Source organism: Taudactylus pleione, unplaced genomic scaffold, assembly GCF_031769625.1.
Source record: "Taudactylus pleione unplaced genomic scaffold, aTauple2 ptg000296l, whole genome shotgun sequence".
NCBI lineage: Eukaryota > Metazoa > Chordata > Amphibia > Anura > Myobatrachidae > Taudactylus > Taudactylus pleione.
The window spans coordinates 9,583,431-9,600,580 of NW_028284698.1; the positions used below are offsets into that span (position 1 = coordinate 9,583,431).

The 17,150-nt window shown below is 40.7% G+C and overlaps 1 protein-coding gene across 9 annotated transcripts in view; it reads right to left on the reverse strand.

Moving 5' to 3' along the window:
* Window positions 1-17,150, reverse strand: part of LOC148511705 (UDP-N-acetylglucosamine transferase subunit ALG13-like) — a 263,195-nt gene that overhangs the window by 72,537 nt on the left and 173,508 nt on the right. For 8 of the 9 annotated variants that reach the window (XM_088482840.1, XM_088482846.1, XM_088482838.1 and 5 more), the window contains exon 21: window positions 105-181. The exons of the other annotated variant lie outside the window; for it this stretch is intronic. In XM_088482840.1, the coding sequence (XP_088338966.1) occupies window positions 105-181 (77 nt within the window). The remainder of the gene's footprint in view (window positions 1-104; window positions 182-17,150) is intronic. 9 annotated transcript variants of the gene reach the window in all.

Genomic DNA, 17,150 nt, shown 5'->3' on the forward strand with positions numbered 1-17,150 from the left:
TTCACACTTGACAGTTACACAAATAGAGCGCGCTGGTCTTTCTCCTGTAGCCAATACTCAAACAGTATTTGCTGGATTTTTACATATGAAGGTAGAAAGTCAAGGTCACCTGCTCTGAGTACTTATATGAAGTCACATCTTCATGAGAAGGCACGGCCCGGGAAACATCATCATGCAGAGACTGCAAAAGGTCAAGAAATTGATATTCAGTGAAGGAGCATATAAAACCATATCTGTATATTAAAAGATGGAGCCCAGAAAACCTAATTTCTGTGGTTAGTAAGTGGTACTGTGTTACCATTAAAACAGATGGAGAATTTATTCAGGAAGAATTAAAAGATTTGTACATACGCACATAAACTTAAATGACATTATCATATTACAAGCTTTCAGGACACAGGTATCCAAAATATAACTTAATCACTCTGTATATGTTACAAAGACCTAGAAACTCTGTAGAAATGTTGCACCTGGGTCATGAAAACATGCAATATCAATGGAATAATTTAGACAAAAAAATAGATTTTGATAGTTACTGTAAAATATATAACTGACTCCCTCTGGGCAACACTGGTAACCTTGGGAACTAGCTGCCAATAGAGCAGGCATGAATGCTAAATCTAAAAATATTTTAAAAACAAAAAATACTTGAGAGGATTTGGTGTAAGAGTGAATAAAATAGGATTTTGGTACTTGCTAATAAATCCATTTCTCGGAATCCATAGGGGACAGTGGAGTATATACAAAGGGGTAAAGTAGAGCCTGGCACTTTAAAATAACTTAGAAGTGTGACGGGCTCCTCCCCCTCTATGCCCCATAAGCCCCAGTTAAGGAAACGGAGCCCGAGAGGAGACTGAGGACAAAAAGGAGGAAAAAGCCAGACAGGAAAAAAAACTAGTAACCTACTGCAGGGAATATATGCAGTCACTCAACAACAGGATGCAGACAAGCCGCAAGATAACTAAAACATAACTAGAAAACAAGAAGGCAGGTAAGCTGTGTGGGCGTAAAGTGTCCCCTATGGAATTGGAGAAATGGATTTATTGGTACCAAAATCTTATTTTCTTCTTCATCCACTAGGGGACACTGGAGTATATACAATGGGGACTTCCCAAAGTTAACCTACCAGATGGGAAGCGCTGACAACTTGCTGACCCTGCAACCAAACCTAAACAGAGACAGTCAGAAAACTGACGGCAGGACCAAAGCATCACATAGCAAAAAAAAAAACATAACTCCTTGCTAAACAGCATTAGAGAATCCCACTAGTACACACAGAAGGGACTAGGTAAAAAGGTGACCTTAGTCAAGAAGGCAGACAAGAACTCCACAGAGAATAATAAAAATCAGCTGGAAAAGACCAGCCCGGACCATAGGTAGCTGAGGAGGACCAACCTGGAATCTGTGGTAGAAAGGAAACAATACGAGAACAAGCTCAAGACAAACCTAACCAGATCCGAAGACATGGAAGATGCCACCGCATCGGACAATAGAACCCAGAGCTGAAAAACAGTGAAGATGTCTCCGGAGCTGATAATAGAAAACCAGCAACAGCCAGGTATGAAAAAAAAAAAAAAGGTTGAATAAACTCATAGCTGTTCCTCTCCATGGAAATCCCTAGCAAAAGGCAACGATGAATTCAACCGAAAGAGAAATCCAGAGTATACATCAAGGCAAGAGCCAACTAGAGAACAGTCATGCAGAACCATACTGAAGGTCCATCTAGATGAGGGGGGCTCCAAATCAGCAGAAGGGTTTGAGCATAGGAAGTCACTAATGGGTTGAGATCTCACAGAGTAGGAGGCGGAGGCTGTACAGCGGGTGGCCGAAGAAACCCCTTGTAGAGGCTCAGATAGGAAGACACCCAAAGCTGAAAAACAGATTGATAAGGCAACACCCAGCACCTTTCAGCGAGCCCAGACAAAGACCAGCGGTCACCTCATCTGGAAGAAACAACAAGACTTGGGCAGCAGCAGTTAAGAAAACCAGAGTATGCACCCAAGCGACAGAAGTCTTCCAAACAAGATGGAAGTGTGCAGCAGACACTGGCTTCCTAGCCCAAAACATAGTAGGAAAAAAACCAAACCAGGATACCCTAGCAATTCAGAATCAGGGCGAACAGCCACAGAGGTAGTGTGAGAACCCTAAAAACAACCCCTAAATGTAGTTATGAGGAGACTCAAAACTACAAACCTCTGCTTACTGAAATGAAGCATTAGTCCACTAGGCTATTATAGCCTTATTGCTAGTCAGTTAGGCAACGGCCATAAGACATCTGCAAGAATTACCAGATATGCAAGCACCCTACTCAGTTAAGCTAGAACACCGGAGGACATTATTGAAGTTGCACTAGATAAGACAGAGACAGTGTTTAGCAAGGACGTGGACTAACTGGAAATCAGCCTGGATCACCTGGACAAGAAGGGGACAAACAGCACCTGTCCTAATAGGGAACCAAAGGTGGACTAAGAACAAGATCATGTAAAGATAAACATGCCCATTGGTGTCATGGAAAACAGATACTAAGCAAGTCCTTCTGTGTAGCAGTCCAGACTGCCGCAGAACCCCATCGGATCCTAATATAAGACAATCGCTTCCTTCTATTCCAGCCAAATATACGAATCAGGAAAAGTCCTACGGCAAACAGCAGTCACCTTGAAGCAGCACTGTGAGCTTACGTCAAGCTCCGAACTACCGCTATTTAACCTGGCTGAGAAGGACTGTCCCTCAAAGATGGAGGAATAATGCTATAAGAAAAAAGAGACAAAGGAACCAGCGTCAACAACCTTCACAGCTATCAGTGATATCAACACTGGTAAATCTGGAAGGATGATAGAAAATAGTGTAAAGCAGACAACGTATTGCTCAGGGAGGGAGGAATAACTGCTGTGGTGGAACTGTGGACCCACACGCTAGGAAACCTCTAAAGGTGTAGAACCAATTGACGTGAAAGGGTACTCTATATGGGCAGATGACTGCTAAGTCAGCAGCTAGGGTCCAAAGTCAGGTATTACTTCTCCGTAGCATCCTCCCATCATTGGTGGAGCAAGCCCACTTACCTGTGAGCAACCAGGAGTCACCTGGATCGCTTCGTAGAATTTCACTGACTTTCAACCTTGCAGCAACCAGCAGTCAGATATGAAGAGTACCGATAAGTCACGTAGATGGTCTGAGACCCAATGCTCTCCTCAGCCTGAAGCGGTTGCAGTAAAAGATGCTGTAGAAAACTAGCCGAATTGGGGAAGCCGGTGGTCACAAGGTAAATCATACTGATTCCCCAAATTGTTAGTTGAGACATTTATGGTCATACAAAAGGAACCGCACTCTATGACTCACATAATCTAGAACACCTTGGCTAAAAGAGATGCGTCAGGGGCGAGATTGACTAAGAGCCCCGTAACCCGAGAGTACTCTATATTTACACCTCCCAAATATACACACACACATATATATATATATATATATATATATATATAACTAGCGGTCTGCCTCAATAATCCATGTGCGAAAAAAAGAAAGAGGCCACTCCTTACAGTACCACCTAAATAGCTCTCACCCACGAAAATATAGTGTAAGCATTGTTAAACTAATGCTAGTATTGTCAAGCGCTTATAAGCTTAAAGAGGCAGTCCCAGGAAGCATAGCATAACATATTAACGAAGACTCTGTAACCCTCAAGTTATTGGATACATATCCGACACTGGATCTCTAATGCCCACCTATATCATTCAAACCAGGCTGGATCCTGCCTAACATTCTGGAGTAAATAATAGAAAGAAACAGCACTAAAGGAGTATATATGTGTCCCTTAATGAATAAAATATATAATAAAATGTTATAAATCAAAAACACTGTACAATGTAAAAAATTATAAAATGCAAATGTGCCAAAATACCATTTCACCGATCAAATACAACAAAATTTAGTAAACTTCAATATAAAAATCATTCATATACGAATAGTCTAAATACCAGCAGTAACTCACTAATGCAATTATTAGGTAGTAATGGTGTGAACGAAAATAAAAATACATAAAATAAAATACAGTGATAAACTAGTATAAAGACTATATAATTTCCACGATCATTAGACCACAGCAATTGATCAGTCAGGCTGAGAAGTGGTAAGTGTATATCTGCACGAAGAATAAAACCCCGAAACTTGTAGTGTCCTGGATTACAGCAGCAATAGTGTATCAGCTGTTGTATAGCAAAATTGCATCCACATAAATCCACATTCATAAAACAGTAGAGGTTACATCCTGTTGTTGAGTAGAGAGCAAGAATGTATAACTCTTACAATGAAATGCGAAATTTAGGCTGTATACTGTAGCAAAGGGAAAAGTTGCACTCTAGTGCAAGCAGTGTGCAGCTGCTGTGTTAAAGTTTATAAGGCTCAAGTCCTGTAGTGAGTATTAGGAGAGGAATGATCCTTTAATAGTAATGAGCCGGGATCGCCGATGGACTCACTATATGCGGGAACCCATAGGTGTAAGGTGTGTAGGCACTCACTGCTGTGGAGAGGAGATGCTGCCTCTCAATAAGGTTCAGTTTGCTCCTGGCTTCATGTGCCTCCCGCTATTGCTATTGTCTGCTGTTTGTACATGCGGTGTCTTTATGCCAAATGTTGGTAGGCAGTATAACGGCCAGACTGAAAGGAGATATTCATGCTGCTGCACCCACAATGAAATGTGTGTGTGTGTCGTAAAAGGGTTGCTTACTGAAGCAGAGCATAGCAAAGTGTCCTAGGAGTCGAACCTGTGACCATCCGGTCTACAGCTGTAGACTGGATATATATAGAAACAAGCAAGCGGTTCGGCACTCAACAATCAATAATAGGTACATGTAACTTGCCCTGGTGCCTTTCAGAAATCCACTAAGACACTCTCCAAATTGGCGGCACTCACGGGACTGGTACCCAAATTTACACAGACACTGCTGCCATAGCAGTCCAACTTTTATCAAGGACCTTGTTAAAAGTTGAAACAAACTGAAACGTGCCGCCAATTCGGAGAATATATATTTCTATATATATATATTTATATATATATATATATATATATATATATATAAAGGAGCGCTTGTTAACATGTGTCTAAAAACAATGTGTCTAAAGGAGATGTGTAGCGCGATTCCTGTAAAGAAAAAGTAATTACTATGTTTATAAGCTCTTTTGCACCATTAAAGTCTTTTAAGTGCAGGTTCTTGTGGGTTCCAAAAAATGCCAGTAACAGAGTGTAAACCGGATGGCTGCAGGTGGAACTAACTAGCTAGCCCTGTCTCTGCCTACCTTCCGTAAGATGTCTTCTACGCGGTTGGCTGGTTCCCTCTGATGTTTCGCCAGTGTACGCAATGTAAAGCACTGAGTCCTCTGCTGGTACACATGAAAATGAGAAGTATTCTCCAGGTTGGGAAAAAATATGCTTGTGTAATGTCCGCATCCAACGCGTTTCAAGCACTTCTGCTCTTTATCAAGGATGACTTTAAATTATGTAAAACTCTGTGTAACAAACCTTGCTCAGTTGTAATCACTTGGAGCTAAAATACTTTTTAGATTGGTTGCTTTTCTGAAAGTCAACTTTGGTTTCTCTGTGAAATGGGGGCCCAACACTGGATCTTTTAATAATATATTATGAAGCATTCAAAAGGGAAGTAGATGTGGTTCAAAAAAGCCTTGACAATCTTGCAAATTATATCATAGTAAGGAAACAGAAAAAATTTTAGAGACAAAAAAAAAAAAAAAAAGACTATGAAAATAATAAGGTGCAAAATTGGGTTAATAATGTAGGCCTCCAAGATTACCAATATGGAAGGTCTAGAGTCAGGAGTGAGAGTATAATTGGGAAAACTCTAGACATCGATCCACTTTATACCAAAATAACAAAAATTGGAGAAATGTAAAAATAAACTATAGGAAGATTCATCAAACCAGTCCCCACAACATCAAAGATATAAAACCCAAAGAAGCAGTTTTCCAACTACAAAAAACAGATTTGAGGTATTCGGGTCACCTCCATCTTCTCCAAAATTACCCCAAAGACAACATTTTTTTAGGGGAGAAGAGAAGCAACTCCCACATACCTAAAGGAGGGAAGAACTTCACCAAAAGTTAGATTCACCACAAGGGATAAAAAGAAGGTTGTATATCGGAGAAGATGAAAGAGGGGCAGTGGGAGGGTCTCCAAAAAAGAGAAACGCACAAATCAATGTACAAGACAGCATCAGACAGGAATTTTCAATGTCTCAAAGACACAACTATCTGACCCACAGACCAAAGTATTAGGAAAGGAGTTAAAGTTTGCACCAGATTTACATTTTAACAAGTTTGACCTATTCGTAGACCTAAATACATTTGCTAGAAAGTTAACGCTACAGAGACACTTTTTGAAAAATCCAACCCCCAAGATGGCCTATGAGCCAAAACAAAAACCTCTAGTTTCCAACCCTTCTAAATATTATCCTGTCAAATCAAGGGGGAGTCACATCGACATATTCTATTACACGGTAAGAGAAGACTTTAGAAAAATAAAAGTAGATGTTGATAAATTCAATTGTAACTTAATCCCCACAGAAAAACAAGCAGTAAAGCAACTAAAGTTTGATGAAATGTTGGTCATCAAGCAGGCTGACAAAGGGGGGGCAGTTGTAGTTCAAGATAGGAATTTATATCTGACAGAGGCATATAAGATCATAGGAGACAGTACCACTTATGAGAAATTAACTGGAGACCCCACAAAAGCCTATCAGGAGGAACTTACCATCTTACTAAATAAAGCCCAAAGAGAGGGTATTATATGTGACAAAGAGTATGAATATCTAAATATGAAAAAACCCCATATCCACATCTTTTACCATATTCCAAAAGTTCACAAAAATAAAGACTGCCCCCCTTGGAAGACCCATTATATCAGGAAAAGATTCAATAACAGCCAACCTGTCCCACTTCATAGACCTAAAGCTCCAACCCTACGTAAAATCTTTAAGGTCATACTTCAAAGACTCCACAAGTCTACTAAGAGAACTCCAAGAAATGTATGAATTGGAATCAGACTTATAAATGGATGACAATTGATGTACGAGCCTTATACTCTTCTACCCCACACAAAAAAGAATTACAAGCAGTTGAAAAAATATTAAACCAGGATCAAACTATGTCCATAAATAAAAGGGAGTTTATATTAAATAGCATTAAGTTTATACTTGAGCACAATGTCTAAGTTTGAGGAGGAGTTTTTTCTCCAAAAACAAGGGACAGACATGGGTACAAAGTCTGCCCCAGCATATGCAAACATCTTTATGGGGGAGTGGGAACAGGAGTTCATATATAATTTAAACCCTGAGGTATACAATATACATTTTTATCGTTGTTATATTGATGATATAATATTGATATGGACAGGAGACCAATTGAGTGCTGAAAATTTTATATCTTACATCAATGTGAATGACTTTAACCTTAAGTTTACTTATAAATGCCATGATAGCAATATTGAATTTTTGGACCTACAATTAGAAGGACATGGAAATAGCAGAATTGTAACTTCAACCTACTTTAAAGAAACAGATGCCAATAGCTATATACCTTCAAAAAGCTGTCATCTACCTAGTTGGAAAAACAATGTCCCATATGCCCAGTTCCTAAGAATGAGGAAGAATTGCAGTGATATAGATCAATTTTGGAAGCAATCTCAAATATTAGTAGAAAGATTTTTGGAAAGAGAGTATAAAAAAAAAAGAGATGATAGATGAAGCCAGAAGACGGGCCTACGCAAAAGCTCGAACTGAATTATTAAAGGCAAAACCTGCAATAACAATGGAAGAACATACTGAAGGGAGACCATTTATAACACAATACAGTAAGGAAAATAAAGATTAAAAAAACCTTAGAGAAACACTGGAATATATTATTAAAATATCCAGTGTTGGGCCCCCATCTCACAGAGAAACCAAAGTTGACCTTCAGAAAAGCAACCAATCTAAAAAGTATTTTAGCTCCAAGCATGCTACATCCAGTGGAGAGAAGCCAGAAACAACCTGAGGACAACTTCTTAAGCAAGACGTCAGGGTGCTATCCCTGTAATAGGTGTATTTGTTGTAAACACACAGAAAAACAACCAGTTATCTGGGATGAGGACAATAAAATAAACCTGAAACTTAAGGATATAGTAACCTGCACCTCGAACCATGTCATCTATAGGATTACTTGTGGTTGTGGACTACACTATGTAGTAAAAACTAAAAGAAGTATTAAACTTCGCATACAAGAGCATTTAAGAAATATAAAAAATAAAATCAGAACACAGTCTTCCAAGACACTTTTTAGAACATCACAATTCAGATGTGAGAGATTTGAAATTCACCATACTTGAACATATTAGGGAAGACCCTACAGGGGGGAGCAGAGATCTACAACTGTCTAAAAGGGAGTCTACAGGATTTATACTCCAAACACATTATTACCTAGTGGTCTAAATGTAGGTATTGATAATGTGTCATTTTTGGAAAAGTGAATATTGATTTTTTTATCCTGCTAAGTATTATTGGTTAACTATTGTACCATCATCATCTAGGGGTCCAAATGAAAGTATTGTTATTGTGTCAGCTACTGTGTCATTTTTTTTATACTGTATTATTTATATCCTGCAAAACAATATTGTGAAATATTGGTAAACTATTGGACTCCAGTTGTCATACAAATGTCAAATGCTGAGATAAGGTGTTTTTTTGGGGGAGAACGCAGAGTTTAAATTATCTTTGCAGGTTTCCACAATTCCATCCCAATTATATTCAGTATTTAATGGTAAACCCTTATCGAATATTATAAGATCTAGTGAGGTGAAACCATTAATATGTAAACAAATCAAAGTTATAAGTTCCCAAAACAAGTATAAATAAGTATAATTTAGAAATCCCCAAACATTAGGTATAAGGGAAGTGTGTATTCCCAAACCCTAGATTTAAGTATAGGTTCTGACCTCTGATAAGACATTTTAGCACTTAGGAGAATACATTAAATAAACACAAGTAATGTAAGTACTACACAATCTCAAATAATGGAAACACATTGTATTATATGTTTCCCAAACACCAAATTCAAGGCTATCAAATAGGGAATACTTTTTTTTTTTATTTAACACTATTTAATATATCCCCAGACAAAGAAATTTAAATCCATATACACTAAGTTTATGGTTCCCAGACACTAAGATAGATAAAATATATTTATGAAAACACATAGAATGAAGAGAAGTGAAAGAGAAAAAAGAAAAAAAAAAATCACTAATGTCGTCACTATCCAGTCAGTCTTAATAAAGATAGGAAGAGGAGGAAGAGAACAAAGAAAAAAAAAATTGGTGGGAACTCACTGAGAGGCTTGGAACACATTCAGGAAATGGTATCAACCACACCTGGAATGCAAATTGGTTCACCTTGCTAAAATAGATGCTAACAATGATTGTTTCACAACACAAATATATATATATATATACACACACACACACACACACGGACACACATATATATATATATACATACATACACACACACACATACATACACACACACATAAATACATACATACAAGAGCTAGGATGGGCAAATAGAGATAGTGAAAAGTAGTAAAGCTTTATAGGAACTTAAAGAAAAAGCATAAAAGGGTATTTTGATACAAACAGGAAGTGATGTAATGGAGTATAGGGATAAAAGGGAAAACCCTTGCAGGTTAGATCTGTAACTGCCTGACAAGGGAACTGAGCACACATGTAGACAGGGCCGGTTCTATAATTACGCATGGTACGCAGCTGAGTAGGGCGCCACATAGTGGAGGGCGCCTCACTCAGCTGCGACCATGCTAATTTATTATTCGACATAAGGCAGCTGAGCTCGGGGCGGGCTGACTGTGTCACAGCTGCACCGCTCTTGTGATGGGCGGCCACTCGCTTATAAGGAACGACCTGACGTAACGACGACACGTCGCAGGCGCAAAGAGGGCTGGGGCTGGAGCTGGATGTCGCAGTGAGGGAGAGTGGGATTTGTGGCCATATTCGTGCTGCGGGCTGAGACTGCTGAACTGACCGCCTGTGAGGTGGGCGCCGCCAGAGGGAGAGCGGTACCGCCAGGTCGGCCCTTTAATAAAAATGGCCTAAAACTGAGGAAGGCACCGCCGAGGAGAGCGAATTCCCCCCTGGCCGAGAATCTACTCCGCCCACCCTGACCTATCTTTTTGAATGGCTGCCGGCTGCTATTACGTTGCATTCGGGGTGGGCAGGCAGCCTTCAGTTGTTCTCTATGTCTGATGCCGGGAAGCAGGTAAGGATATGCCCTGACCGCTCAGAAAGTGTTTATATCAATCCCCTGCAGGGCCGAGCTCCAGGCCCCCGGTCACACAAACGGCCCCGCCCCCTAGTGTATGAGGCCAGGAAGGAATTGATGCCGTCTAACGGCTCTGCGCTGCTCTAAGCATCAAGTGGGTGAGGAGAAGCCTGACTGCAGCCCGCGCCCCTCTGACATGCATCAGCCATCGCGGAGAACAGAGAGGACAGCAGGCAGGAGGAGCAGCAGAGTGGGAGGAGACTGAAGCAAGAGGTGAGCAGGTGAACCATCAGTAAATCTTCTGTGTACAGTGGCCAGTTATAGCAAGGCAGGGGTTTATCTGTTGCTGCACGGGACAGTGTACAGACTGAGGGAGATTCTCACCTCCCCAACCAAGGTCCGGGCTCATGCAGTGTGCACACTGGGGAGTTTCTATAGATCTCCTCCCTGCCTGTCACTACACAGGCTACTATTTGACCTCTAGAAGGAGCAGTAATGTGACTGACCTGGATGGAGAAAGGAGATGCTTTAACTTGATTGTCCCAGTAGCTGCACATGGGAATGGGGAGGCACAGCATGCACAGTCACTAGCCTTCATGTATACACAATCAGACCCCCTTCTGCCAGCCTGTCACCAGGAGGATGTTGTCACCACCTGCAGAACATCACCAGGTACCTGGAGTCTTCTCCCTGCAGTATTCATGATGTTCTCTTTCTCACTGACCACCTTCCCCTGACCAGCTGCATGACATCACTCAGCCAGCTACTGATTGGCTGTGACCTATGTCAGTCTGGCTGAGGAGTACCATATATATTACAATTTACATGCAGCTAAAAGGTACATATCACAGCCTGCCCCCAAGTATGTGTGCAGAGCTCCTACACCAACACCCTGACCCCTCTCTACCCACCACTACCTCTCTGCACTGCCCTCCTGACTCCTCCATGCCCACCACTACCTCTCTGCACTGCCCTCCTGACCCCTCCATACCCACTACTACCTCTCTGCACTACCCTCCTGACTCCTCCATGCCCACCACTACCTCTCTGCACTGCCCTCCTGACTCCTCCATGCCCACCATTACCTCTCTGCACTACTGCCCTGATCCCTCCATACTGTACCTGCCACTACGTATCCGCACTACCACCTGACCCCTCCATACCTGTCTTTGCCTCTCTGCATTACTCTCCTGACCTCTCCATATCCTAGACTACACCTCTGCACAATATCACTTATCCCTACATAATTGACCCTTCCATACCCAGCACTACAACACTGATCTGTGAAGCCACTGGTTTTATTTGCCTACACCCAGACATTCATTCCTCACAAGGCCACGTCTCTCCCTATGAGACTACACTCACATTTCTGGAGCTTACGCACAATGGCGCACACTACTGTGACCTCGGTGATCAGCACTATATTATGTACAATAGCAGAAATAATTGATGTGAGCAGAACACCAAGCGTTATATACTTCACCAGCAATACCTGTATGCATCTATATTCTGCCTGGAGCCCACAGCTGGTGTGTCTGTGTACTTTAAATGCCAGGGCCGATTTTTGGTCCAAGTCCGGCCCTGATCCTCTGCCGTTCTTCTGATCAGCAAGCTTGTCCATGCAGTATAACAGTGTGCATTCACATAATCACTCTGGTCTGAGTGTCTGGCCAGGCTTCGTCTCCTAAGTCCTGTGTCATACACATTATTAACAGTTAAGGCCCCCATACATCAGCAATTGATTGCAGCAATCGTGCAATTTGCAATCGATTGTGTATAAAAATCTTTCCCTTTTTCAATAGATTGCAGAATTGCCACAATCAATTGCTGATGTATGGGGGCCTTTACTCGCATGCTGATTGATGGATGGCTCTGGCCATTTACCAATCACTGTGGTCTTCACATACTGATTAATGGATGGCTGGAGCTATCCACCAATCGGAGTGCAGCTAACTGCAAGAGACAACAAGCAGAGCCAGAGACTGCTGCAGGTGGCAGGACTGGAGGAGTGAGGAATTTTACACTGTCACCACCTATAACCCTGAAGTATGGTGAGGTCGTATTACTTGTTTTTAATATCTGGGTATGATTTATATAAATTTTTTAAATAAACCACCACTAATTAAAAATATAGATATACATCTTTCTCATCAGTTAACGTGCTACAAATATATTCCATTAGCTTGGTAAAAAAATACTGTGCATGTGAAGCACATTAAAGTGCATTAAAAAAAATGCATTTAATGTAGGCTTTAAATCATTTTCTAGTGCATATACTATATGTGAATGAGCCCTTAACTTTAAGTACTCTGATGTTGGGATCAGACCCCAATTGTCAAAGTTCACTAACTTATTGTCCCTGGTTCCTATGACCCCTAAGCCAGCTCTGCTAAATTTTTATTATTCAGATTTTCCACATAATAATAAACTACCTCGTGTCCCAGATGTTGCCTTTTGGTTTTTTTTCTCCTGTCTTTCCTATTATTCCTTTTTTTTTTTCTCTCCTCTCCAGTGTCTTGCTCCTCTCTTTCCATGTCTCCTGGAAGGTTCTTTACAATAGACTCATCAAGCAGGTAGTGCAGCTGATAATTTCATAGCAAGTAATTGTTTGTGTTTATGAGCCGCAAAATGATACCAGTACTCACAGGACCCTCACAGGCCACAGCTAGGGTCACTAGAATGTTCTCCATTGTAAAACGGTAATTACAGTGCCCTCTATATTTTGTATATTGGTACCTACAATATTCTCTGTAATGAATATAGCTTACTATCAATCATTAGAATGGTTCTTGTAATATATATTTAATTTATTATGTTTGCCATATCATCCCTTCAATTCTGGACATGTGAATCACACAGGTTCCTTGGCTGATTACAACTGGTGAAATGGAGACTTGAAGTCAGCCAGCCACAAAACCTGTGTAATTCGTATGTTCTGAATTGAAGGGATAATATGGCAATCCTACATATACAGTAGGTCACTAAATACAATTCGTTGACTATTATAACTGCTCCCACATTATACAAACCACACCTGCAGGGGTTTTTGTTACAACCATTTCTCCATTGCAGTATGCTGGTGGAAGAGCTGAAAGAAGCCAGCCAGTTCCTGATTGGGAATGCTGGAACATGTGCAGTGCATGCACTGTTATTTAGCTGTGCCATAGTGGGAAGATACAGTAGCACAGGGAGCGGAGGCTGGATACTGGAGCCAGCCCCTTCTGGTATGTGCAAGTTAAAGGATTTACCTAAATTTCACCTAAGATACACTAATGGAGCCAATGGTGATACAGTATTGACAATGGGTGACTGCTGTGTGTGTGTGTGAGACACACTGCTGTGTGTGTGAAAGAGAATGGGTGACTTGTGTGTGTGTGAGATAAGGGGTGACTCTATACACCTGCATAGTAGCCATGTCTATCCTCAGTAACAAGAGAAAAAAAAAAACACAAGGCGGTAATAAAATGCCGTATGCATGCGCGCCGCATCTATTCACTAGAGAGAATGACTAGGGGCATGCCCAGCAGCTCCAGGAGTGCTGGGCATGCATCCAGTGTGGCAAAAATGTGGTGTAGGTGTGGTTAATGAGACCACACCCCTTTAACTTTTTGGGGTGTGCGCCATAAGTGCACGCAACAATGTGCCTGGGGCGCCAAATAATATATTCGCTTACCAAAAAAATTGGGCTAGGGCCGGCCCTGCATGTAGAGAATAGTCATCCTCACTAAATTGAGTAAGTACTATAAATATAAGCAATTAATACTTTATACTAAGGATTATGTTGTTAATAATAGGTACATCTGAGGAATATTAAATCAAAACCATTGCCTCAAGGAAAACTTGAAACACTCATTGGAAATTAAGTAAGCTTATTGTGGAATTTATTTTGGAGTTTATTTGGAGTCTTGTAATAAATTAATATTGTTAACTAAAAAGGTGACGTTATTACCAATAGGCATATCAAAAAGGAGTGATTTATTTAAACCAGTGGTGGCCAGATAAAGAATTGAGGTATCTATTGGGCATATCTGTTCGGATATTAAGTGTTTAAACAGAGTTTTCCAATTGTTTAAAATAATTTATAAAAATATATATTATCACAATAAATTAATTGATATGCGTTTATCATATGTATGTAATGGCCTGAGAAAAAACAAAAATGTATTTAATAGTTTTAAAAAGTTTTAAAATTGTATTATCCTAATTGTATTGTGTGGTATACTGAGACACCCATTTTTACTTTGACACCCCTGAAGAAGTCGATATTTGATGAAACGCGTTGGGTGATAATCCAAAAGTGACCAAAAGCAGGCTAACTTGCTGTTAAAGAGCTCATACTCCTGAAGAGGAGGGACAACAAGTTATTAACATCTAGCCCTTATAGGTCACTCTGCATGAGATATGTAAGATTTTTAACCTTTTTAATTTTTTATAATAAATAACTATGAATCAAGTATACAGAAACTGATTATTGCATTTTTGGGTGTACTCTGGTGTGAGGGTCTCATTGTAGAAACAATAAGAACAACCTTATCCTCCAACAACTAAAAGAACACTGAAAGACTTAACAGGACAACTAAGGCGTTATTGAACTATTACAAACAAATTGTGTTGGCGCACATACATATATATATATATATATATATATACACACACGCACACACATATACACATACATACACACACACACGCATGCCTACTTCCCATGGGTAGCACTGATGGCTGTGGAATTATAGGGGAGAAGTACAGTCAGGTGCATAAGTATTAGGACATTGACAGAATTTTCATGTTTTGGCCTCTATTCACCACCACAATGGCTTTGAAATGAAACAAACAAGATGTGCTTTAACTGCAGACTTTCAGATTTAGTTTGAGGGTATTTACATCCAAATCAGGTGAACGGTGTAGGAATTACAACGGCTTCTATATGTGCCTCCCACTTTTTAAGGGGCCAAAAGTAATGGGACTATCAATTCAAAAGCTATTTCATGGACAGGTGTGGGCTAGTACCTCATTATTTCATTATCAATTAAGCAGGTAAAAGGTCTGGAGTTGATTCTAGGTGTGACATTTGCATTTGGAATCAGTTACTGTCGGCTCTCAATATGAGATCCAAAGAGCTGTCACTATCAGTGAAGCAAGCCATTAGGCTGAAAAATCAAAACAAACCCATCAGAGAGATAGCAAAAACATTAGGTGCGGCCAAATCAACTGTTGGGAACATTCTTAAAAAGAAAGAACGCACCGGAGAGCTCAGCAACACCAAAAGACCCGGAAGACTACGGAAAACAACTGTGGTGGATGACAGAAGAATTATTTCCCTGGTGAAGAAAAACCCCTTCACAACAGTTGGCCAAATCGAGAACACTCTCCAGGAGGTAGGTGTATATGTGTAAAAGTCAACAATCAAGAGAAGACTTCACAAGAGTGAATATAGAGGGTTTACCACAAGATGTAAACCATTGGTGAGCCTTAAAAACAGGAAGACCAGATTAGAGTTTGCCAAACAACATCTAAAAAAGCCATTACAGTTCTGGAACAACATCCTATGGACAGATGAGACAAAGATCAACTTGTACCAGAGTGATGGGAAGAGAAGAGAAGGAAAGGAACTGCTCATGATCCAAAACATACCACCTCATCAGTGAAGCATGATGGTGGTAGTGTCATGGTGTGGGCATGTATGGCTGCCAATGGAACTGGTTCCCTTGTATTTATTGATTATGTGACTGCTGACAAAAGCAGCAGAATGAATTCTGAAGTGTTTCGGGCAATATTATATGCTCATATTCAGTCAAATGCTTCAGAACTCATTGGACGGCGCTTCACAGTGCAGATGGACAATGACCCGAAGCATACTGCAAAAGCAACCAAAGAGTTTTTTAAGGCTAAAACGTGGAATGTTATGCAATGGCCAAGTCAATCCCTTGACCTGAATCCGATTGAGCATGCATTTCACTTGATGAAGACAAAACTGAATGGAAAATGCCCCAAGAACAAGCAGGAACTGAAGACATTTGCAGTAGAGGCCTGGCAGAGCATCACCAGGGATGAAACCCAGCGTCTGGTGATGTCTATGCGTTCCAGACTTCAGGTTGTAATTGCCTGCAAAGGATTTGCAACAAAGTATTAAAAAGTGAAAGTTAGATTTAGGATTGTTTAGTTTGTCCCATTACTTTTGGCCCCTTAAAAAGTGGGAGGCACATATAGAAATATATATATGTATATACCTATATACACAGGATCGTACAAGGTTGAATACTGAAGCTGAGCTTAGATGACTGGGTAGAAGTGTGTAAATATATATACACTCACACACATGCATCGGAGGGAGGTATTGCATAAGTCACATCATGCAGTGTTGGACTACATTAGAGCTCTAGGCAGATGCAGAGCTACCTAGTTTAAACCTGTTGTGAAGTATGAGTTAGCCTGGGCAGAGCCAGAAGGACTCTACAGGCATGCACAGAACCACATAGATACTAACCACTGCGCTAAGGTAAACCGGCTAGTCATGGGCAAAGTGATTCTTGGGACACGGCACTTAGAATGAAGAAGACTGCAGCTGAGACACTCGAGACAAACTGACAATGAGTCTGTTTCGAGTGTCATAGCAGCAGCCCTGAGCAGAATCATTCCCTGCTCCCTCCCCAGAGGGGTGTCAACCGGAACGATGCCGCCCATTCACACAGTGATATAATATCATGTGATCCTGACCTGGGGGAGACTGACTGACTGAGGTGGGTGTCTCGACACACCAAACTGAGTGACTCAAATCAATAGATCATCTAAATGATTTGAGTCATTGTGTCGAGACATTCACCTCACTAACCATCTCTA